We start from the raw sequence: 26,548 nt of genomic DNA, 5'->3' as shown, positions 1-26,548 counted from the left end.
TCGGTAAGATATCTAGATTTGTCAATCAAGCTGGATATCGCCAGCAAATTCAAATGAAGTGGAATATATTACGTCCATGATCTGAGTGAGGGCGCTGTTTGCGTTGCCACTCATCCCCACCCATCAACCGCAAAAAAAAACAGCCGATGACTCATTGAGGTTTGTCTCACAGGAATAATGACATAATGTGGAGCCTTGTCTAACTCAACAGGTGCCAGCAATATTCAGTCTGTGCTGCAAATCTACAATAAAACCTCTATACTGATGCACAGCCAAGCATATGTCAAGTAAAATAAAAAGATTTGATCGTTCCATCTGTTTGTGAAATCAATAAATACTTTAGTCTACCCACATGCTGATGTCATAGTTTTCTTTCATTGTCTGTGTTGCGAAATAAATTGCAATCTCTCAATTTATCTCAAAAGAATGTATTACAGTCTGTGCGTGAATTCTTTCCCAAACTGCATCAGTTTGTCGTACAATTCCAAGAAAATTGAAAAAATATAGCTGCCCTAATGTTAAAATGAAATAGACATACTACCTTCAGCAAACATAGACATTCAGAATGTTGAATATAATTATTTCATCAAAGAAAAAAAGGTTCATCAGTAGCAATATCTGCTGAATAATATCAAAATGAATTTTGTTTCCCGTCATATTTTCATCAAAGTCTGATTCTAATCGAACTGAACACACATTTCCTATTTTGGTTTGAGTATTACTCACTATTAACATTTATTACTACATTGTTATAAATGTCATCAATCATTTATTTTATTTTTATGATTTTTATGATATTTTTTAATACACTTTTTAAGACAAAGCCAGCAGTTGCTTCACCTATCACATACCAGGCTCCAGCCAAATTGCCAGGTCTAGAAGAGACCTTCCTAAACGCGCCGGTTCCCACCAGCTGCTTGGATGCGCAGAACACGCTTCATAGAGTTCGGACCAGCAGAGGGTACCTAGACACCAATCTGGATGTCGTCGCTCACGCCAGGAACAATGAAGAGCTCTACAGTCTCATTGATAGGATGATGTATGACAGGTGAGAACAATTCATTATGCAAATGTTGTACCCATTTTTGGAGAATACTAATTTGCAATGCAAATTTTTGACGGTGAATGCCCCTTCCTTTCGTGAGACAGAGTTGACTTTCCAGCTGTTGCAGTTTTACCTGTTGTATTAACGTCGTAATGAAATTATGCGTGTTGCTAAATATTACAAAGTCTATTAGGAAAATAAAACAAGAAAAAATATTGGTAATTATAACAACAACAGTTACTAACATTACTAAAACATTCGTAGATTTATAATAAAGCCGATTCTCAGTAACACCGCAGTTTCATAAATTCATGAGTAAAAAATACTGATATTGTCTGAAATTTTCAAGAAGACTTTTGGAAATTAGCCAAACAGGAATGGCTCTCACTGTTAAAATGAAATCCAAAACTATAAAACTCTAATGTATTGAACCTCACCTCAAGTTGTAGCATTAAACACAGGCACAAACAGATAACACAGCCAGAATTTCTGTCGGCCAAAATAGATATCATGGTTGCAGTACCATGGTTGGCAAAAAATTACCTTCGCAATATGTGCCACACTAGAGTTAAGCTACACCACGTTTCAGCTCCACATGTCGTCACCGATATGTTCACAGAAACTTGCCAAGCTACTGCTTGTCAAACCAAGACTACATTAGTTTTTAGCTGATGAAAAGTCTGTTTTTTAAATGTGCTGTAAAAAAATAATAAATTAGACTATACAAAGTACAAAAGTTGAGTTTCTTGTTATCACTAACTGGCGGCCATTATTTGCAGTTGCTAGCCAACCTTTTACAAGTATTACGGACAATTGAAACAAGGGTATTCAACTGAGGTGTCTCTAAGTAAAATTACAGTGCCTTTGTTCGACTTATTTTCAAACAGTTACACATGCTCTTTCTCCTTGAGGCAGTACCACAGGTTTGAGAAAAGCTTAGCAGAGGCTGCCGTTAGGGGATATTTAATATTGATGGAGACATGCAACTCTGCGCATTTCCATTTTTAAAACTGATACAATAGTAATGTTGTGCGGGTTGAATATTCAAACAGCTGTCTGCTTCTGACTTGTGACCCTGTGATGTTGCAATCTGTGCTGCAAGTTTTAAAAAAAAATTCAGCTGATTCAAATTTAGCCCCTTCCCCCCCACCCAAAACAAGAAGTTTCAAATGTGAGCTTGTTATGGATTGTATTCATGCAGCCGACATGATTGGCGCCTGGCCGCAGGTGTTCAACCATGACTACCCTTGGTGTCACAGAACACAAAATGATGTTATTAGCTATATCAATCACCCAGTCAAACTCTACACAATTCACATGCTTTTATTTTTCCCCCTCCTGTTGCCATTGTTTGGCGGCAGTCCGTTGACATGGATACAGAATCCATTTGCGCCGAGAATTTCTCTCCGGATGAATAAGGCACAAATAATGCATCATGTTCTTTGTTTTCATCTTTCAGAATTCATTTTATTTTTCTCCGGCTTTGACAGGCATTTCAGGAAAGGAAAAACACAAAAAGGGAGACAACACTAAAAGTGAAAGAGCATTCTTTTTTTGCGGGTGACCATAACACAGCTGATAATGAATGACTTCCTATGCATAAGGTTCTTCACTTCTGCTGCCTCAATATTCGTTGATGTCAGAGCAGAGAAATACGGAGTAGAATACTTGATCTGTATTGCCCCGATAACCTCTGTAATTACTGACAAAAGCCAACTCCTTAAAATGCGATATGATTTTATCAATAGATTCATTTCAGATGATAACCTCGTAAGGCAATTGTTTCATTTGTTTTATTGTCCATTTCCCACTCAAGAGGGTAATCAGACGCACAGAGATAGTGCCATCTTAACCCATGCACTGAAGTGTCACGCTGTCTCACAAGAGTTGACAGAAAATGTCAGAAATTAAAATGAATGACACCTTTAAATGGGAATTATTCTTAGGAAAATTAAATTCACATTCAACTTCTAGCATTCTTTGTTTACCGCTACACCTTAGCTCATTTAGATATATGTGCTCACTTCCCAATGTCATGCATGAATTTCAAAACAAAATTGAAATCCACCTTCTCGATGATTTTCTTGTAAAGTTAAGATAGATCATGAATATATCTTGGTGTATTTACACAAAAGATTTTTTTGGTAAATAGCCGTAGTTGAAATCATGAAGTTCCCAATTTTATCTTCCCTCTTCTGTATTATCGTCAAATGGTTGTATTCATGGTGATTAGATAATTGTCTCCAAGGCAGCAGATTTCATTAAATCCAAACAACTTTACTCATTGTAATTTGCCGGATTAATTTGATAATGGAATCTCGTGGAATAGACCTCTTGGATTTCTTGACAAGCTGCCTTTTTGTCTTAAAAATAGAGTGTATATGTGGTGAACAATCATATTTAGTACAATATATGTGAAAATAGAAATGTAGGGCTGCTCAGAAAGGTTGAAAATTGTTCTGTTAATTATGGAAAATCATCAGCAGGGTTTCTTTAAATTACTGGTAACGATTTTTACGTGTGGATGAGAACAAGAATATATTAAACATGTATGTTGAACTTGACAGTGACTGCAAAAATCAATTTTCTGAACCTTTTATGTATAATGCGTGATCTAAAAGTACGGACATGTTATGATGAAGGCACTTTTTTATGACATGCATAATATCTAGATTTATTCAAGTTTCAATGATATTCAATATTCTAGACTCAATTCCATGATTTATTATAGGAAGCATGGATCTCCCTGTACTCTGCTATGAGATCTGTAGCCTCAGTCTCTGCAGTATTGCTGTGTAATTCTATTCTAAGGCAAACTGCAGACAACATGTTTTGTGTCACGGTATTAATTTCACATCAGGGCCCCAGGCTGCTGATGGTATTTTCCTTTATCTTTCAAATGAAATTGAAAGTTTTCCTAGATGATGAAAGAAGGGGTAGAGAGACCATGACAGGAATGGCATAAAAACTCTCAGAGAAAGAGTGAAAAAAAAAACCTGATGTGGGGGACGGATAGATGGATGGATGTCAGTGATTTTTGTTTGATGAATTCCGCATACGTCCCCAAGGTGCATTGGTAGATCAGCCTTCTGGGAGGCCGTTCCGTCTTTTCTTGGGATTACCAACTGACTGATATACTCATCCATCATTGATGTGAACTTTGTGGGGGAAAAAATCACCATTTACATTTTTTTTGTCAGTTTTCTCTTTCACCTCACAAGTCCGAGTCCTTCTGTCTAATCGTGTCAGGCGATGTGAAATGTCAAACCATTTCTCAGAAAGCAAGGGGAGGAGAGCATTGATGACGGAGTTGGTGATATGCAACGCTGCAGCCCCGGGCAGCTGCAAGGGTTAATTTTTCAAAGTCTCAAATCTTGTCAAAAGCTGTACTTGTAAGACTTGCAAAGCAGGGTTATTTTCTCAATGGAACATCACATCTGGGAATGCCTGCAGGATCAACCTTTGTACGTTTCTGTCATGTCTGTTTTCATAATGTTGTGCGGCACAAGGTAGCTGTTAACTCTGTCTGGGTTGATTCCGTAATCAACATCATACTCTGCCACCATTATAGTAATCATATATTTATAAATCAAATATCAAACGCTCAAATCAGTAATCACCTTTGGTTCAAAATTGATTTTTTTCGTCCTTCTTTACAGTGGAGATGCAGGTTTGAAAATGTCAGCAGCATGACTTTTGTAGAAATCTGATTTCTTTCTTTTGGTAAGGGTCGAAAAAATTGCTCTTAGAATGACAAGACTTCTAAACACTCAGTGACATTTGTGCAGCTGACAGACTTTCATGGTTTATTAAATTGATCACCTCCATGTCTGTGGTATTACAATGAAAAATCAATGTTAATGTCACATGTCATATCTCCCCTAACAAAATTCCTTTGTGACCGTTGTCTATTTTATGCTACCAAACTTCTGGTTTGAAATTGGATAGGTCAATATGCTTCGAGGCTCTGAGTGTGACTGTGTGAGTTACTTCTATAAAGGCACAAACTCCAATGATACTTATTCATTCTGATTTTGAAAATTACCAGCTGTGTAACTAAAGCATAGGTTCATGTCATGTGTATTTATGTAATCTATAAATTATGTGATACTTTCAAATTTCATACTGATTCGTCACACAACCACCAATGCGTGACAAAAACTTAACTAAGTTCTAAGGTATACAACACCAAATGGATCTGTCATTGATATAATATGACACTGTATTGGTAACCTGATTTGTCACTAAATAATAAAATCTGGAACAAGTTTCCTTGTTCTGATGCTGCAGCCTAATTTTAATATGAAAGTGAAGATGAATTATAGTCACATTGATTTTTTTTTATTTATTTTTTTTTTATTTAAGCACTCATGCCAGTAACATTGCATGGTGAATATCAGTACTAAATGTGATATCCTGTATTATATCATACCAGTATATTGATGGTGCAAATACAGTGATCTGATTGGTCGAGACGTGAAAAGAACTGTGGTATATTGGCGATATACCAAGGCTGGCATGCGCACTAGCTCTCAGATTGAGGAAAAGTCCTATTTTGATGTTCCACGCCAGAATTTCAATATACTGTTATGATATAATAGCAATAAATCACACCCAGCGATGGTATACCACTCGATTTTGACCATTTCACTTCATATATGCACTCGCTATCGCTCGAGCATATATGTCGTGAACTGGTCAAAATCTCGTGGTATACCATCGCTGGGTGTGCTTTATTGCTTAATCATCCTTTACAGCTCACAAAACACACAATTCATTTCCAAGTTTTTCTTGCCATTGGTCAAGGTTGCAGACAGTTCATTTGAGTTTCCTACGCATGAATTTTCCTTCTTATGCACTCCAGAAGAGACACATGACAGCGCATCAACAACATCATTGGTTTCAGCATGTATCATAGGCATAACACTTTTGTGGTTATAGTGTATACCTAACAGCTTGCAGTTATGTTCACCTGACAGAGAAAGCTTGTCAGGCTATCGAAACTTTTCCATGTAATGAGAAACGTTTCATGTCGATTATCTGAGGTTCAATACACTGCATGTATTGATTTTCATGCATTTTTCCACCTCTTTCAAGATATCCTTACATTAAAGAAATTGTATTTTTGTATCTTTCACTGACAGAATAGCCTTCAGGTTATTGTATAAGGATAGAAGCATAGCGTGGTATTTTATGTTTCTTTTCAAACCAACTTTATAGCCATGATGCTTTTAGTAGTGTTTGGATTGAATGGGTAGTGTTTCTGTGGTGGGGAGTTCCATACATCTTTTTTAATCATTGCCAGCGGATAAAGAAATTTCCAGTTGTATCCGGAAATCTACCACGCATTAATCGATGGGTGTGCACAATATCTTGTGTAAGCGATCAGTGGAGAAACTCCCTCGTGCCTTCAACAGGTTTCACTGCACTCCAAAGTGTAATTTTAACACGTTTTCTGGAGCAATCTGTATGTATAAATATCTCAAAAATTTTAGTAAGCAAGTCAGTGTTCCTGTTTCATATAGTTATAGGCCCACTTAGGTGAAATCTTTTCTCATGTGTATAATGCCTCTGCCTGTAGCCATCACTGGGTTTTAAAGAAAAAGACCATAGAGAGATGAGAAACCCTTTGTATGTTTTTGCAGTATAGGAGTCACGTTTACCCTTGCATCGCACACACTCAGAATGGAGATTAGTGATTTTGCCGAACTATTAGGTGCAGATCTACGGACTCACACCAGGGGCAGGGCTTTCACAGAGAGTTAAATCCCTCGGTGAAGAATCATTAATTCAACACTGGTTTCTAAAAGTGAATATCTATGTTTTATATGTGACCCGTATTTCTGGTGTACACACTGTATATATTCAGGTGATACGCCGCAGGAAAGTAACAGGAAGACTCTCATCTTTTTTTTTTTTTGCGTGTGTTTCGTGGGATGTTCTGTATAGTACCAAAGGCTGAAAGTGACGCGTGTGCTTGCATAGATGTGGGCAAAGCTGAGGACTATAGCTTCGTAGCGTTTAAACATGCCAGAAAATCAGGTTATTTGCTGACAAACTCGCTGAGAAGAAATAGTAAGCAAGTTAAAAAGAAAATCTAGAATCCAGGCACGTAGAGTACAGAATCATAAAGAGAGTTGTGTCCTTGATCGCGGAAAAGGAATTGTTGTGTTCCTTCATCAATATTTACAAAGCCATCGATTTTTTTATCACCCCGTAACGGATGATCAAAGCTTTGTCAGGCCATCAGGTATTCAACTCATGCCAGTTTGTCCCGCCTGTTCTGCTTGACAGCTGAGCATGAGGTGAATGCCAAATGAATGAACGGTCGAAGAGCTAAGCTGACCGGACAATTTACTGCTGCAGAATAAACAATGATATGATGGTGTGGCACAGTCCAGCTATAAACGTTGATTTAGAAATTTTTCAGTGTTACAGGCACTTTCCTCAGGGGGGACGGGATCCTGATGTCTATATTACCCATGGGGCTGCATTTTGTCTCTCTCTCTCTCAGTTAGAGATTGTAGCAACGTAGTTACTACGCGACACAGGGCGTTAAATTCATGTGACAGATTTACAAGTCAACTAAAGCTGTAAGCGTGGTTGATTTTGACTGAAGAAGGGGATAATGATTGGCTGGGTGCCAGCCAAGGTTAAGCCTGCCAACCTTGTTGTGATGATGTAGCTCTGCCATCACTCTCTTGATGCTGTGAAAACACCTCGCACGAAACACGGCTTAAGATTCAAATTTATTGAGATGATAATTCAGATTGATGGATTGTGCTCCTGTTTCTCATCACCTCTTTCATTCTCAAATGAAATTTGTATTTTAAATCTTTCTGTAGTACATCGGCAAATCAAATCTACAAATCTGTTTAAATATTTTGTCATGATCAACCATCACAGCCTAAAGTTAAAGAAATCAATTCCCTCTCTTTCTCTGTAGTTGTGTATCTCAACAACTCTTCTCATCTATATTGCCATCATCCAATATCTCCAAATCATCAAATGGTTCTCTCCACATCTAATCCCAATTTTGGCCAGTCTCATCTATCCTGTATGTATCCCCTTCCATTATAGATCTCCCTTTCTCCCCCCCTCCCTCCTCCTTCCCCCCCCTCTCTCTCTCTCTCTCTCTCCCTCTCTCTCTCTCTCTCTCTCTCTCTCTCTCTCTCTCTCCCTCCTCCCTCCTCCTCCCTCCTCCCTCCCTCCTCTTCCAGTATAGATCTCTCTCTCTCTCTCTCTCTCCTCTCTCTCTCTCTCTCTCTCTCTCTCTCTCTCTCTCTCTCTCTCTCTCTCTCTCTCTCTCTCTCTCTCTCCCCCTCCCTCCCTCCCTCCCTTCCATTATAGATCTCTCTCTCTCTCTCCTGAAAAATCCTCTGTCTGTCTGTCTGTCTGCTGTCTCTTCTATCTCATTCACACATATATATTCCACAGAATTTCCTCTTGTAATCATATTTATTCCGTAAACAATAAATCTAAGATGATAAAACACCAAATGAGAACTTTGGATGTGATCTGCCCCATAAGAACAAAGTTTGATTCCCATCAAATGTGACAAAATACTTTCCCTATCACATGGCCTAACCTGTTCTTTCTACAATAATTGAACTGCTGTATCCATAGCCATGAAGTGTAAATTAATGGTTATGTTGACATCCAGACACTATCAATGTCCCAGTAGTGCCAACAGATAGATACCTCGTATGTTGTATCTTATCAAGGATTTTTCAGTGTCCCAATGATTTTATCTTGCATCTCAAGTTTTCTCACTGTCCGTTTTTTCTCTGTCTCACCGCCCTCTAGGGACACCGCCGAGAGAGCTCACATTCGATCTGAAGTGGATAAGATGATACTCCAGATTAATTATGAACTGGAAGTGAGTAGATTTTGATGTAAGCTGATAGATGTACTTGGCTTGTTTTCTGATCGACCGGCAGACGGACAGTCTCTCCGGAGACAAGATAGCTGGAGATTTACCGCAGCCATGGGAATGCTCCTGAAAACTATATCCTGAAACTTCAGTATCAGCCTGAAAATTCTGTTATTTTATCCTTCGTTTTGTCATTACTCTTTATTCATTGATTTGAATATCATTGATATTATTAGCATTGTTTGTTTTCTTACTTGTCCGCTTCTTATATGTTGAATTAGGAAAGGAACTGATTTCTTTGCTCTGTACTCCCTTCTGGACTAGAAAACTATGCAAAGTTGTGCCATTTTACCGGGCATTAATGGACTCACTTGAATTAATCCAATGCAGAGAAACCATTTCAAGTGGAGATAAAATTTAAACAAAGAAAGTCAGTATTTTTCACACCTGTCTTCAACGTTGGCAACATTCTCTTCATTGTGTGGCCGCCCACTCTGCTTTGATTTCTCTCCATAACTGTTTTAGCATAGACACCTTCCCCCCTCAACTGTCTATGGTTTTTGAGTATAAAGTTCCTGTTGTTTGCTACCTTCTGGTTTAAAACCAAAATACACAAGCATGCAGGTGAAGGGTACAGCATCTCAGATGGAAAGACTCTCAACCCCGAAACGAGCTTTCTTTCAAGCAGCTGACTGCGAAAGTGACAAAATGACCAGTAAAAGTTTATCAACCACTGACGGAGTATTCCGTCACAACCTAAGTTCAACAGCTGATGTGAGGGAATACCGCTATTATCAGTCATTATTGATAAAAGGTTTTGGCAGCCGGCAGTATTGGATATCCGCCATCTGAGCTGTTATCCACTGATATTACTCAGGTGTAACTCAACTCTGTAAAAGTATATTTACTAATGCATGGCGGTTGTCCGGCGGTTGTCCAGCTTTAAGAATATGACACCCTTTGTTCAAAATACACATGCCACATTTGGTATTCCCAGATGGATTAGTGTTCTGCTCAAAATTTACCTTGTCAAATTCTCTCTCTCTCTCTCTCTCTCTCTCTCTCTCTCTCTCTCTCTCTCTCGTTTCCTCATAGATTGAGCTTCAGCAAACACAGAAGCACAGCAGAGAAGGAGAATATGTGCCCCAGAGAGATACAGAACCGTCCAAGACTGTTGGCAAAGGCAAGACAAAACCAACCAAGAAAAAGGTCCAGGCTAAAATTAATACAGGGCTGAGGAAGAAAACGCCCATTGAAGATGACACTGAGGGGAAAGAAAATAAGCCTGATAAACCAGTAGTGAGTATTGAAGTGTGAGGGTTTCATCACCATGCAAACTTTTTCAGTTTCCTTTTGTTTTCAGAATAGCACCTGTTAGTATCATTTACAAAAAATATCCCCTCAACTTGTGGCAATCATTCTCATGATATCATAGTTTTGTTTTCTCCGTGGCTTACTTCCCATCGCACTGCTTTCTCTGTGACCTTCTAGCCAATTTGAGATTTCAAAAATCTTGTTTGATGAGATTTTGAAAGTCTGTGGTTTTGGAAGTGACAAGCTCACAAATCCTAATGTAGATCAACATAACCTTTGCTATCACCATTGGGATAAAGCTGTTGCCATGTTTGGCTTTCTCATAAGCCAGTAATTCCCATAAAACACTGCCCTCAAACAAGTGTATCAGATATCTTGAGTGATTTGAATATGGTTTCACATGTTGCTAAAAGCATCGACCATAATTATCAGATTAAAAAAAAATACTTTAATCTTATTGAATGTTATTTGATAAAATTCAACATACTCTGGTAAAACATAGCAATTTTTTTTTGCCATCAGCAGGTAAAGAAACCACAGAAGGTGGGATCTCATATGAAAGATGAGCAGTACTTAACAAGGGTTTATGGCAAAGCCCTGTACCATCCACAGAGAACCACAGAGAAGACGGGACCTTATCTGAGAATGAAGACTACGCCAGCCAAACCTACTGCTAGCCGTCCTAAACTGACAAAAGATGTACCTGGTGAGGAGAGAGGGGATTTTCCCGCTCTTTATCATCTCTTAGTCTCTGATTTTTATCATTCTGCAGAAAAATAATTGATCCATCGATAGCGTCAGTCAGAAGTCGTTGAATTTCCCTCATCTTTGAGACTTTTTTATTTCTATAATTCACTGATATAGAAAAGCCTAGAAGTTGGTCAACCCCATGTGAGAAAATTAGCATCTGCATATTCTATGGATCTAAGTTACAAAACCCTCTTTTCAATGCATGTAAAATCTCTGTACAAAATGTGTTTTTACAAATTGTTCACATTGTGATTTCCATTTGCATATTTATATATTTTTCAAAAAATTAAGTTGATAACTAAAATGAAATTTATATTTATTCCTTGTTGATTCCCAGCGATAAAAATGAAGTCTTCAAAGACGCAGACGGCACCCTCACCGAAGAAACCCAAAGTTACAAAGGACAGGCCAGAGTACTACTTCAACCCACAGAGGGACATGCTATCCAGGGGTGTCGCGGCAGCTCCAGTGCCCGGTCAACTCATACCCATGGCTATCCCACTGGGTGAGCCCAGAATAGGTTCAGGGTTGACACAGCCCGTGGTCATCAGCAAATCCAGACCGGCTATGGACACGAGCAATGTGGCCATCATTGACATCAAACAGCCTGAAGAGCCACCAAAGCCACAGCTTACAGTTCAGGTAGGCTATTTCAAACTTGACAGACTGATCTCACTCAAGTTATAGCTACACTGTTGTACTGCAGTTTCATTTCATTTTGAAAGGATACTGAACACAAATGTTTCACCCATGTGGTTTGGACCAACACTGGGAAGTTCTGCCCACAGGGCTATGTATATCGCCTTGAATGTCAAACATGTTTCAGAGTTTCCATATAATTTCTGAACTTCTCCAAACTTCTTCATAATGTATATGCATATGAAATTAGGACCTATTGTATTTATGCTAACTATTTAATTTAATACAATATACTTGCAATGTTGCTTCTAATAGCATCACAGCCTGTAATTTCTCACAATGTTAAGATACTATTAGTGCAAGTTGCGAGGTATAATGATATTTAAATATGCAGATTACATAAATGAGCATTGTTTTGGTATTAAAGTTCTATGCTAATGACCCTTAATCAATGTGGAATATTCATGTACCTCGGATCTTGCATTGTATATTAAGATAGCTAGAATGTTCCTCGGGGATAGATATTTGGACTATCAAATTTCTACTGTAACAATTCTTTTCTGATCTAACACTTGTAGGGGCTCATTTTAAGGCTCTTGGAGAAAGAAAAACTTTCAACATCTTAGTTTTTCAAACATGGAAAATTTATTTTTGCCCCATATAGTTAACACAGGGATGGCTGCCATTTTAAATTTCAAATATTGCAAAGTATTTGGTAATTTGTTTCGCTCGGTCCAAACTTTGCACAGTGACCCCTGATTTTTATTGTTGATTTAGTAAGAGAATGGTTGAAAGTTTCATCTAGGAAAGTTTGAGCAATAGTTTAAGTCTAATTTTTGAGGCACATACTATCTTAAAAGGACAAATACTATCTTAAAAGGACAATAGCTGTAAATTTGGCTGATATTTTCATTACTTTTGTTCTGTACAACAAGAACATTTTTTCATTCTTCTGCCAAGAGCATGTTCAATCGCGATGTGTTAGCTTGCCAAGGGAATACATGTACAAATAATACAATAATATTGTTAACATTACAAATGAATTGTAGTTCGGACTTAGAATTCAGTTGTCAACAATAACATTTTACATTGAAAACTGTCGAACACTTAACATTTCAGCATGATTTTGAGAGTAGAGCAAGAAAGTGTATTTCACAAACAGAAAAAAAAATCCTGGAAAATTGTGAAAAGTTATAGCAGATGGAGATGTGTAATTTTCCACATCCTAGAACATGTACCATCCATCTTGAAATCAGTTTTAAAAACCAAAAAACTCTGTAACACTGAGATTAAACTTTCCTTTCCCTCGGTTAACTCATATTTTTCTCTCATTGACTGATGTGTAGGTTTTACCCAGCGTAGACATAGATACAGCACCGCCCACACCTGTCCTCAGTGAGCCGATTATACCATCCCCGGAGGTAAGATTATAAGCATGTGTTGCGTAGGGTATTGCCCAAACTCACCATTGATATATTTATCTCTGACTTTTGCTATAGCCAGCTATCAGTTACAGGGTCAAATGTTTTATCCGCTGCACTTGTCTGCTGCTTGTAGTTTTGTCTTCGCTAATGAACTGTATTTCGTCGTTGCTTGCTGCATGGCTTTTGAAACGGGCCAATTGCAAAATGCATTGTAGATGGAGATTTTAGTGGTTTTGAGGGTAACAATTTGCATATCATGATCTGCCATGGTACTTCCCTGATGCTTGTAGGAGTAAGCTTCACTACCCCCACTGAAAACTGCATAGAAATTCAAGAGAAAATTTCAAGTTTTTGCCCAAATTTATAAAATAAAAATAATACCATGAGATTTAAAATATATGCTGCATTTGATACTTAAGCTCTTTCTTCTGAGAGTGTTAATGTTAAAACTTGGTGCTTCTACTGTGTTCCTGGTGCTCTTGTGAGGTAATACGTAAAATCCTATAAATTTCACCACTTACCGTAACATCGCATTGCTTTTTGCAGTGGATTTTCTGTGTTAAACAATTAACAGATTGTGAATTTTCTGATCAGTTTATCCTCAAATATGACAGAGATATTCCTTCAGAATGAATTGTCTTCTTCACACATTGTTGTAGATGAAAAACATATCAGCTAGAGGGTAGTGTAAATTTGACACAACTACTGCGTTGTGCCTTACTGAAAGACTGTCGTACAAATTTTGATTTTCAGTGTCCTGTATCCGTAAACAATGATATCATAAATTTACCAGTATCTTTTCCTGAATATATTCAAATTCATGGCTGAGTTCACAAGTATCAAAATGTTGTATCAAATTCACAATATCTATCTTCAGAATATTCAGTGTATTGGTACCTAATAATGACCGTTTTACATATTTGACTTCTACATTGAGTAAAGTTAACAACGCCTTGAAGTTTGTCAATTGCTAGCTTGCTGTATCGCTTTACTTCAATAACATGCATAGCATTGCCTCTCTCTCTCTCTCTCTTCATTCTTTCTGCTGTCTACCTTAGGATAATGATAATGCCGCCGCCGCCGATAATGATGTTAGCATTGAAATTTCAAAGCATGTTTCTCCACAGCCCGAGGCAGTCCCTGAGGTAGGCATGGCTAGCTCTGATTTTCTGCAGGCCTTCCCCGTGAATTCAAAATGAACCCAGACACAGAACAAAAGACACACACATGCGTACACGCACATGCCCCATGCACAAGAATACCGCAGTAGCGGCTTGACAAGAATGCCGAAAGCAGACTTTGTCCATGATCTGAATTCAATATCCATGGTTAATATAGCTGCTCATCCTCAGGATGTCGACTGTCAGCCGTGTTTGCTTGTGTAGAATATTTTTTATCCTGCAGAAGGTTTATCTCTCTCATGATGTGTGTTGATTTTGATCATGCCAAACATTTCTCACTGTTACATCCACTGATCAATGCCATGATAAGTCAAACCTGATACAATAATTACACAATTTCCTTTGTATCTATAGCTCTTCTTGATATAGTTATCATGTGGCATTGTTTTTTTACCATTAGTTAGGGGTAATTCCATTGAAATGCAACTGTTAACATTACGATTTTCACTGACAATCTATCAAACAGTGTTTACCAGGTGCAATTTTTTGTTCAGAAAGAAATGAACAAAACAAAAAAAAATACTCCAGGTTTTGATCAAATGTTGACTGAGGAATAATTACCTTGAGGCATGGTATAAGCCATACTATGCAGTGTGCTATGTGTTAGTCCCCACGGACACCGTCCGGGGGACTTATAGGTTTGGTCATGTCCGTGCGTGCGTGCGTGCGTCCGTCCGTCCGTGCGTTCATCCGTCCGTTCACGCAGATATCTCAGAGATTCCTGGAGCGACTTCATTCAAACTTGGTGCAAGGATTACTTCATATGTCATACATATGCACATCGATTTGTTTTGTGATACAATCCAATATGGCCGCCAGGCGGCCATTTTATTACGATTTTTTCATGTACAGAGCCATAACTCAGACGTGTTTCAACCGATTTTATTCAAAGTTGGTACAAGGACATTGACCTATTTCAGACATATGCACATCAATTTGTTTTGTGATACAATCCAATATGGCTGCCAGGCGGCCATTTTATTACGATTTTTAGCTCCCATAGCCATATGTATATATGGCAATGGAAGCTATTCTTATAGGCTAGGGAAATGTCTGTATGTATGTATGTCTGTATGTCTGTATGTCTGTATGTCTGTGTGTCTGTATGTCTGTATGTCTGTATGTCTGTATGTCTGTCCGTCAACATCAAAAACTCCAAAACCGCTGTACATTTCATCTTGATATTTGGTGTGTACATGGATGATGGGCTGTAGATGAGATTTTGTTCAAATGAAGTTGTCATTGCCAAAAATATGCAAATTAAGTGAAAAAATGTAAAAACAGTCAAAATTGAAAAAACTCAATAACCACTGAGCAGATTACATGAAAAATTAGCATGTAAGTACTTTTGGCTGACATGAAATGATTGTGCACATCTTGGGTCAGTATCTTGGACTTGCTATTTTTCATGAATTTTTTTGTAATTTTCTCCCATTTTTGGTCAAAAAATCTCTGCTCTGAAACCACAAGTCCGATTGATTTGAAACTTGGTATGGAAGTGCATAGGAGTGACCTTTCCAAATTTGGGCAAATCGTGGTGAAATTTGCATAGTTTTAGTTTACACGTCCATAGACTCCCATGTATAAGGCAGATCTCCATAGACTCCCATGTATAAGGCCATGAAAAATAAAAATTTAGTTTCTCATTGTATTCATATTGCAAAAAGGATGCAGTGACACAATTTTTAGTCCCCACGGATGAAGTCCAGTGAGCTTATAGATTGGGTCATGTCCGTCTGTTCGTCCATCCGTGAGTCTATCCATTCACGCAGATATCTCGGATATTTTGACAAAATGTCATTTGACCTTGATGACCTTTGATCTCAAATATACATATTTGTCCATAACTCAGTAACCACAAGTGCTGCCAGCCTTCATATATGGTATGATGGGACAGCTTATGACGCCACATATTGTACCTCATTAATTATGCACATATCTAATTTTGAGCGAGCCAATAGAGCTAGAGGTCTGATTTTTGGTATATAGGGATAACTTAGCAAAACAATTTTTTTGACAAAATGTCACGTGACCTCGGTGACCTTTGACCTCAAATATACATATTTGTCCATAACTCAGTAACCACAAGTGCTACAGCCTTCATGTATGGTATGATGGGACACTTATGACGCCACATATTGTACCTCATTAATTATGCACATATCTAATTTTGAGCGAGCCAATAGAGCTAGAGGTCTGATTTTTGGTATATAGGGATAACTTAGCAATACAATTTTTTGACAAAATGTCACGTGACCTCGGTGACCTTTGACCTCAAATATACATATTTGTCCATAACTTAGTAACCACAAGTGCTACACCCTTCATGTATGGTATGATGGGACAGCTTAGGACGCCACATATTGTACCTCATTAATTATGCACATATCTAATTTTGAGCGAGCCAATAGAGCTAGAGGTCTGATTTTTGGTATATAGGGATAACTTAGCAATACAATTTTTTTGACAAAATGTCACGTGACCTCGGTGACCTTTGACCTCAAATATACATATTTTTCCATAACTTAGTAACCACAAGTGCTACACCCTTCATGTTTGGTATGATTGGACACCTTATGACGCCACATACTGTACCTCAATAATTATGCGCATATCTAATTCTGAGCGAGCCAATAGAGCTGGATGTCTGATTTTTGGTATATAGGGATAACTATAGGAGAGAAAGTTTTGACCAAATGTCATGTGACCTCGATGACCTTTTACCTAAAATATATGTTTATGTCAATAAATAAGTAACCACAAGTGCTATGTCCTTTGTATTTAGTAGATGGGAGACCTTATGACAACACACGCTTTACCTCATTAATTATGTACACATCTAATTCTGGGCAAGCGAATAGAGCTAGAGATCTGATTTTTTGGCATATAGGGATTAATTAGCAATATAATTTTTTTTTTCAAAATGTCATGTGACCTCGATGACCTTTGACCTTGATTATACATATATATGCATATTTCAGTAACCACAAGTTCTATACCCTCCAATTTTGATAGGATATTAGACCTTAAGATGTCACATCTTGTACCTCATTTATAATGCGCATATGTATTTCTTGGCTGGCCAATACTGCTAGAGGTCTGATCTTTTTTCCCGATTTAGAACCATAACTTAGACATGCCTCATGTGTTTCAAATTGGGAACAACGACATAGACCTATGTGCCCATAGATCTCAACATATACACTCCAGTGATACTTCTTAATGACCACATTTTCCTGCCCCATCAAGACTAATACTCCTATTACAAGTGGGGACTATGTCATTGTAAATGACTTGTTGAGTTAATGGTTGTATCACAGTATTCGATATATCTAATTCTGTATTTTTTCCATTTTATATTCTGAATAATTACATTAAACATATTTCACTGTCTCCAGTACATTTCATTTAAGTATTTTCACTTCATGCACTTTATCCCTTTCACACATGTTCAAATATCTGACCAGAGAACAAACACTAAATAGTCCAGGATGGGAGCTACAGTGTCATTGACACTATTTTTCATGTACAGAGCCATAACTCAGACGTGATTCAACCGATTTTATTCAAAGTCGGTGCAAGGACATTGACCTTTGTAATAGATATGCACGTCAATTTGTTTTGTGATAATATCCAATATGGCTGCCGTGCAGCCATTTTGTTACAATTTTTTCATGTACAGAGCAATAACTCAGGCATATCTCAACCGATTTTATTCAAAGTTGGTACAAGGACATCGACCTATGTCATACATATGCACGTTGATTTGTTTTGTGATAATATCCAATATGGCCACCAGGCAGCCATTTTATTACGATATTTTCATATACAGAGCCATAACTCAGACATGTATCCACCACTATCATTCAAAGATGGTACAAGGACATTGACCTATTTCAGACATATGCTCGTCAATTTGTTTCACGTCATTTAGCGGTATCATGTCAATTATTGAAGTTTCATAATTAAGCTGATTGTCAAGAAATACTGCATCAAATTCATGAAACTTTGTACGGATGTTAAGCTCACATTGCTTTAGCAGTGAAAAAGACATTTATCAGTGTCGTTTTAATTAATTTGTAATTGCATATGTAATGAACTTTCCTAATTAGAGCGATATATCCACAAATACAACGTCAAATTTGATGAAACTTGATACAGATGTTGATCTCATAGTGTTGTAAATACTGCATCAAAGTTTATAAAATATGGTACCAGTGATTATCTGTTAGTGTTAGGTTAGTAGGCAAAAATGTTTTGCAACATCCCGACGATTAATTCCTAGTTGACTCATTTAATGACCTTTGGGATAGTGGCCTACATGGTGGTTTTATGTTTTCATCAGCATGGAACTCATTCTTGGCCATTGAGCGCCATCTGTATTAAGTATTTTATCACAGACCTAATTAATGAAGAGGACTCTATCCTCTCTGAGGACTTGAAATCAAAGTACCCACGAACAAGTGGGGACTGTTTCATAAACGATGACTTGTTTTGTAAAGTGTTTGTTTTGCTGTTTTTGGATTTTGCTTCTTTGAATACAGTGTGTGTGCATGCATGCACACACACACATACACATACACATACACATACACACACACACAACATGGAATATTCCTTTCTCACGGTTGTATGATATCAGAATTTACAAAAAATTATCTAATCATAGAATTAATGAGGGCGAAAAACCATCCACTGTATAATTCTTAGCAGGAAGAGAGGATTAATTTATCACAGAGAAACCATCTCATGATCATACTATAGCTCAGTAGGGAAATTGTGATATGTATCCAATTGTGGAAGATCATATTTCCACTCCCCTTTTCTCGTTCTCTTGATAAAAGTCATGAAGATCAAATATCAGGATTTAATTTATGAAAACTGTATTTGTGTAATTTGGTTTTTTGTCAACCATAGCGAGCATTTCCTCAAAAATTAGCGTACCTAATTATACAATACCACACGTGCCCACCGTTAGACATACATGTACACACTGAAGATCAGCAGATCTCATTTTGATGTTAGTCTTCAAATGTGTTCAAGGAAGAAACAGAATGTTCAAGGAAGAAACAGAATGTCTTTTCTCAGAAGGAATATCTGAGAGGACAGTCAACGTATAACTCAACTTTTTCCATCCCGTCTTTCTTTCACAGCCCAAAGAAGAAGAGCAGGAGAAAGACCTAGTGGATGGCACGGGAATATCGTTGCCGGGTTACAGCGAGAGACCATCAGAGTACAATGGGCCGCCATTTCCGCCCCAACAACCGCCTCCACAGGTGGTGGCTTTCCCATCCAGTGACGTCTTAGCTGATGACATCAGAAGACGAGACCTTCTTGAAGACAGAGCCGTACACTGGTTAGCTATCTTTTGATTCCATGTTCTAATGACGTAAACAGCTTAAGAAAGAATCAGATGGCCCTATTCACCTGGATAAAAATAGTTTGAAAAAATATCAGTTTTAATATGCCAGTGTATCTGCAGCTGATTTGTTTCCCAAAGCTGTTTTTACCCATAGTTCAGTTCTACTGAATCAGGAATATGCATAAGACTCTGAAGGACTGGCTGGATTAGATTTGATGTAATAATTTATTTTATTACTCGGAATAAATATCTGTTATCACCTGTTAACGTCAGGTAGAGAAAGATTAAATCTGTTCTTTCACTAGATTCAAATTAGCAACGAGGTAATCAATATCAAAATGTCAACACATCAATTATCATCACTGGGTTTCCTTTTGTATCATGGACACAACATGATAGCCAACCTTGGTGAATTTTTGCAAAAGCAATAGGTCAATAGAACTGTTACACATGTATTCAGATTGGAAATGGTCATTTTTGAACATTTTTTGGTATTGTTTTATACATCATCACAGGGTGGAACAGGAATTAATGGCCCGTATTATTAGTCAGATACACGCTGAAGATGGCGATCAGGTGGATGTGCTCAGACCAGCTAGCCCAGTGAGTGAAGCAACTCCGGATAGCACCATTGGTGAGTTCAATGCCTTGAAGTTACTGCCTGAAGGAAGTAATATTACCGTTTTCCAAGATGTTGGGTAGGGCTGTGTTTCAATTAATTCTACTGATAAACACAATCCTGCTCCTATATCTGAAGTGTATAAAAAAAAATAATGAGCAGGTGATACATTAATAAAAACAAACTCTGAGACGGTACAAGAAGACAGGAAAGCAGTAAAAAAACAGAGGCAGAGATCACTTTAAAAGGGAAAGGTTACAAAGTGCAAAAAGGTTTGACACTCTGATTCATTGCCGCCACTGTGATGAAGGAGTGTTTGAATTGAACATGAAGCTGTCTCTGTCGCTGATTGATCACGTCCTGTGGACTTTCTCCTCAAGGAATCCAAGTCATGTCTTTGGGTTTATGTCTGTCTTAGCTGTGTTTAAAGCTTAGTTCCGGTATATTGAATAATCGCTTGTATGGTGAGATAAACCTTTTCAAGTATGCATGAGATGCAGTGTTGCGAACTGACGTACAGAGAATAACCTTCTGGTTATAAACTTTAAAGCGATGTATGAAACATGAATTTCACGTTGGGATTGATAACCAAGGATATCAAGAGGATGTTTTTAATTTTATTGAGAATGCCTAAAACAAATTTTTTTAGTTGGTCATTTAGTATTTATTCTCACTAACATGTCCGTTTTAATGAGTAATTTTTAATGAGTGTCTTTGTATGTGGAAGACATGGTATGACAACACTTATGTTCAAAAATAGTTATTTAGTGGTGCAATATCTTTTGGCCATTCTGATTCCAGTAAATTAAGTAACAATTATACCATGTGTTCAAAGGATGTAATTTGTGTCACCATATTAGATCAGTAGATTCCAAGTGAAAGTACAACTTAGATGTGACCCACATAACAGGCTTTGGCAAATTTTTTGGGTGAAAAGCATAACAGACAATATCACTCTGAGTGATTGCTGTTTTGTTTTGAGTTTGTAGACTCAACCTTGCCATGAGGAAAAACAAACAAACAAACAAACAAACATTATAATGTTCAACTTTTCTTCCAAGATAGTGTAACCACAATATGCCAGCTGTTGTTTAGCTTCCCCCATTGTTTTATCAATGGCCCACAGTACACAGTACATGAAAGGGAAGGAAAGAGGTTGTTGTAACTACACTCAAAGGTCCTATGGGACCCATATGACAGATGTAAATACTGTATCCAAGGTACTTCGGCAATTGATGAAAGTTAAAATATGTTTGTCATAATGTACACCATAAATTTAAATGTTACCGCTATGCTGACGTGATGCAGCTAGATATCGTACATCATGTGTCATAAATTGTTTGTTAACAAGAAAGTTACACAGACACAGTTCTTACGACCCCTCTCTTCAAGATTTCACCGTTGTGGTTACAGAACGTTGTCTGTGGATGGTGTCTATGCAGTTAGACAGACTTCTTGTCTGCGAACAGGAGATACACCTTATCCAGGGGTCTTCATTTTGCAATGTAAACAGTCTGAATCTGTGAAAAGCTGGAAAGCTCTTTAAGTACATGAAGGGCAGGAGTTCTCTCATTAAAAAATGTATATATGTGTTGTCTAGTCTGATTTGGTCCCATGTTGACACCAATGGTGTTTTGGTCTGTATTTGAAAAGTTGGTCTTGGTCACCTCAACGTACCTTCAAGCTGTTCCTGTCAGACTATTTCTATCAATTATAAAAAGTAGGTCTGACATTTCATTGAATAGATTTGGAAGCAGGGGTGTTCTTGAGATGTCCCCAGTACCACAAATCTTTTTGAAAAAACCTTTCTTTGGGCTGTTATCCCTCGTTTGTTTGCCACATTGGTATAATCCTAAATCCTGTATGATATCTGTTTATTGCATTTGATTCAAAAGTCCAAGCTTCCCTGGTGAAATGTTTTGTTTATTCAAATGTTGAACACAACTGAGCTCTGTCAGGATTCTGCAAATTTTGTGTCCATGGCAACTGTGCCGAAATTTGAAATGATTCTCGTGATCAGCATTTATTTTATAAAGTGTTTTGACTTTTGATTTGCATAGAAGTGACATCAATGAAACCTCAATGGCACTATAATACAATGAAATCATCAGAGAAGGGAAATCTTGGTTACTGTGCAAATCTTTTGTGTCAATGATGTAAAATGTGGAATTACTGAATGAATTCTCGTCTTGTGGTGGCGATGTTCATCTGCTGTCATCGTCTGTTGTCCATTGACTTACCACTAGTATTATAAACGTACTGGTTAGGCCTAAAAAAAAAAATTGTGTGTTTCCGGTAACCCGACCTACCCTAGTTCAAACCCCCCGACCCTAAACTTTTTTTTGGACGTTGAAAACAAATCCCGCGAGATTGGCTGGGAAAATTTTTAAATCACGCGTGATTTCATGACGTCATTAAACAACAATAGCGACTGCTTGTGCAAGCGTGTTTTCCGTAACATGTGAGAAATGCGATCACGTTCAAGAAAAAATGTAAAAAGTGTGAGAGGCTCCCCACCTAACTATCCAAAATGTTTTTGTGTCGAGTTTGTGTTTAATTCGTTTCAAAAATGTGTTCCTATATTCTTATCAGATTTTTGTGTTAATGAAAATGTTTGTTTCACCTCGGATATTTGTAGGGAAGTTTGGATTAGGCCCCTAGTGTGTACGGTAATGTTTTGTTTGTGTGGGGAAAGCTTATGGCGATTGTAAAAAGTGTGAAAGAGGCTCCCCACCTAACTATCCAAAATGTTTTTGTGTCGAGTTTGTGTTTGATTCGTTTCAAAAATGTGTTCCTACATTTTTATCCGATTTTTTGTGTTAATGAAAATGTTTGTTTCGCCTCGGATATTTGTAGGGAAGTTTGGATTAGTGTGTACGGTAATGTTTTGTTTGTGTGGGGAAAGCTTATGGCGAGACGCAGCCGGACCTATGGTGTTACAAAGTTGATGAGTGGCCCTTTGACGCTTGCGTTTCGAAACCCGAGTGTGGTTTCTCATCAGTAGCAATGTAGATTCTTTCGTTAGTTTGTGTTTGTTTTTAATGTATTTTAGTGTTCTTGCTCTTCGAATAGCGAGGCAAGAATATCAATGTTTGGGTCTCATTGTGAGTCCGTTTGGTGGTCTGGTTTGTTTGTTTTTGTTTCTTTACTTCTGTAAATTTTGTTTGACTAGTGTGTCTTTTAGGTTTTTGTTTCTCTTGTAAGCAATGATTGGTGATTCTGGGAATAGATTCCTTATAGTGTTGAGTCCTTCTCCAGTTCACAGCCCAATGTTTCAAAAGACTTCCCTTAAGATCTTTTGTTTTTATGTAAGGGCTGTATGTTGTACTGAAGATGAGTTGTTTGTTGCTTCTTTACGTGTACTTGTAAAGTTGTTAGTGTATTACGAATACTGTGGTTTATTTTTTCTGTTATATTCGTGATTTCATTGTTTTTGTATTCTCTGTCGAGTAGTTTGTTTCTAAAGAAAGCGACTTTTTTAGTAAAGTCGTCATTGTTGTTTCAAGTGCGAGCGTATCTAAGGATTTCACCTTTGATAAAGCCATTAAATGTTGCTGTCGGGTGACACGATTCTCTATGTAGAAATTGGAATGTGTCTGTTGGTTTAATATGTGTTTTGATGTCGAGGAATTTTCTTTGTGGTATCTTGCACCTTTGAAAACTACTACATCTAGGAATGTAATTTCTTGTGTTGAGTTTTCGTATGAAAACTTAAACGTTGGGTGCATTGTGTGGATTTTTTGAGTGAAGTTAGTGAGTTCGGTTTGTGTTCCAGAAAGATTGCAAAGACACCATCTCTGAATCTTTTCCAGAAGTGAATGTTGTTGTGGTTGTTTACGATTATTGTCTTTTCAACGTTCATGAAAAGCAATGTCTGCTATCTCTGGCGAGGCATTCGATCCCATGCTGCAGCCCCGGGTTTGGCGGAAATATTGCTTGTTAAATTCAAAACTGTTGTGTTTTAGAATTAGTGAAAGCATTTCTATTAAGTCTTCCGTGGGTGGTTTTTTGATGCCTAATTTGTTTGAAGCGAGGTTTGTGAGTTTAATGTTTCACTGACTAGCCGAATCGCTTCGTCGTGAATTGTGTTTGTGTCCATCGACACCACGTCGAGTGTTACAAGAAATGCATGTTGGGGGAAATTTGTTTTTTCTATTTCTTGTATGAAGTTTGTTGTGTCTTTTATATTTGACGGTTGTTGCTGGACCAGTGGTTTATGAAATAATCCAGGAATTCTGAAATTCTGTTAGTGGGACCGGAGCAGCCACTAAATATTGGTCTCCCTGCAAACGTTGAGTTTTCAGGCGGCGATTTGTGAATTTTAGGCAATAAGTACCAATGCGGGGTACGGATTTTTATGTGTTTTTGGATCGAGATACTTATAAGTATCATGGTCGATGTGTTTGTTCTCGTACATTTTGTTTAATAGTTCGTGTACTTGTTTACTGTTTGTTCTGTGTCGTCACTGTCTAGTTGTGTATAATACTGAGTGTTGCGTAATTGTCTTTTGCATTCGTGTATGTAATCTTTTGTGTTGACAAGACGATGCCTTGACCCTTGTCGAAGGGTATTAAAACTTTCACATTTCTTTTTTGTAGAGAAAAAAAAATTACCAAAAAAAATTTTTTTCCTACCTACCTACCCTATTTCTGAAGAGCATGTTACAGGAAACACACAATTTTTTTTTTTTTGGCCTTATGTAAAGTGATATTTGGTTTGAAGGCGACTTGGGGACAATCTCATGCAGATTTTTAAAAATTCCTTTTCTGTGCAAACTGCTTGTCCGATTGTAATTTTTACCTGATGTTGTAACCCAGGTTCTAATCTTGCAGTGACTTCATTCATACTTTATTGAAGTTGTGATGAAATAAGCTAGACTGCATGTTTGGAGATGATGTCAGACAAAATATTCAAAGGACAGTGGTTCCAGTCACCAATATGATTGATCAACGGCTGCAGATGATGACTTTATCAAACCTTTATGAATATTAACTCATTGGTTGAAATTTTTCTAATAGATAATATCAAAATCAATCAAATTCTTATTGTTATTTTTGAGTCAGCAGAGCTCCATCATGTGCTTCTCACAGAATTCTCTGTTTCATTGCGCCCTCTGGAGGCTGATTTGATATTTTGTAGTTCAGTTTTCCATGTGGGCACCAAAATGACACTTGTCAGTTCAACAAGTCATATTCTTGTTTCCTCCACAGTTGATGGAATGGGTAATGCAGGCCTGCAGCTGTTTGTTGACTCCGGCCATCCCGTGAACTCTGACCTGGTCAATGCCCTGGTCCGAGAGGTTATTGAAGAGAAACTGGCAGGCATGCTTGGGCAACATCTAAGTGACAGACACAGGCCGCTGTCACCACCACAGTCCCCACAGCAGCCAGTGGAGGAAATCCCAAGAGAGCCAACACCTCCTGTAAGTTCTAGCTGTGGGATTTAGCTCACAACAAACATTAAAATTTAGACTTTTACATCCATACTGTTTCCCCACGATGTGATGACATGCATTAAATAGATGACAGATCATTCTGATAAAATGTTTATGATACAGAGATACCTATTAAAAATGAGCAGTTTCCATGAGCCATTCATGGGTTCAAAGTATCAGGCCTTGCTCCAACCTCTTTAGGATGCCCAATCTGCATTCTGAAATATATGTTATTTTTCTTCCATAATCAACACTGTTGAAGTCTTGAATTATTTATTTTCTTGGAAATGTTTGGGTCAACTGTATCTCATTATGCATTTCCAGCCATTGACTCCAAGAGTTCGAGTTGCAACACCGGAGGTAACTCCCCAGCCCAGCCCCATACATACGCCACCCCCGGCAGCCATCAGGTCACCACTGGATACGCCTGATGTCACACCTGAGGGATCAGTCGTCATGGAGCCTGAACCGCAACCTGAACCTGAAACTGAAAGTTCGGTCGAGATGAGGGAACCAACTCCAGGTTAGGCTTGTTAGTGTAGAGCGCCCTCAAACACAGACTTGAAAATTTTCTGACAGAATCAGCTTTACCCTTTCAGTAATAAATATGTATTCTCCTAATTGACCTTAAAATTCAAGCATTGCTATTCCAATGCCTGCAATCTCTATTTTTGACACATTTGTTCATAGACTATGATTATCTATATGATGAAGACAATCTATGAGAAAGAAGTGCTTTATTTTTAAATATTTATTATGTTATAATATCTGTAATAATGCACAGTCCCTCTGTGAATAATACAATAATTATGATGATTTTATTAATCATATCCGAAACGATGGGTGAAAAATACTGAACTATAATAGGATAATTTTTCTTGAAAATATACAAGTGTTAAAAGCAGAA

The 26,548-nt window shown here is 37.7% G+C and overlaps 1 protein-coding gene across 4 annotated transcripts in view; it reads left to right on the top strand.

The window, feature by feature from the left end:
• LOC139149818 (protein TALPID3-like) overlaps nt 1-26,548 on the top strand; it is a 98,792-nt gene that overhangs the window by 60,203 nt on the left and 12,041 nt on the right. Inside the window, exons 11-21 of one of the 4 annotated variants that reach the window (XM_070721810.1) lie at nt 819-1,048; nt 8,852-8,924; nt 10,014-10,217; nt 10,755-10,938; nt 11,320-11,624; nt 12,968-13,042; nt 14,104-14,190; nt 19,380-19,582; nt 20,104-20,222; nt 25,418-25,629; nt 25,966-26,164. In XM_070721810.1, the coding sequence (XP_070577911.1) occupies nt 819-1,048; nt 8,852-8,924; nt 10,014-10,217; nt 10,755-10,938; nt 11,320-11,624; nt 12,968-13,042; nt 14,104-14,190; nt 19,380-19,582; nt 20,104-20,222; nt 25,418-25,629; nt 25,966-26,164 (1,891 nt within the window). The remainder of the gene's footprint in view (nt 1-818; nt 1,049-8,851; nt 8,925-10,013; nt 10,218-10,754; nt 10,939-11,319; nt 11,625-12,967; nt 13,043-14,103; nt 14,191-19,379; nt 19,583-20,103; nt 20,223-25,417; nt 25,630-25,965; nt 26,165-26,548) is intronic. The other 3 variants (XM_070721809.1, XM_070721812.1, XM_070721811.1) reach the window with 3 other exon arrangements.

The sequence above is a fragment of the Ptychodera flava genome, chromosome 14 (assembly GCF_041260155.1).
Source record: "Ptychodera flava strain L36383 chromosome 14, AS_Pfla_20210202, whole genome shotgun sequence".
In the NCBI taxonomy this organism is placed as follows: Eukaryota; Metazoa; Hemichordata; class Enteropneusta; family Ptychoderidae; genus Ptychodera; species Ptychodera flava.
The sequence above is the reverse complement of the archived record's forward strand: the minus strand, read 5'-3'. Positions and strand labels throughout refer to the sequence as shown.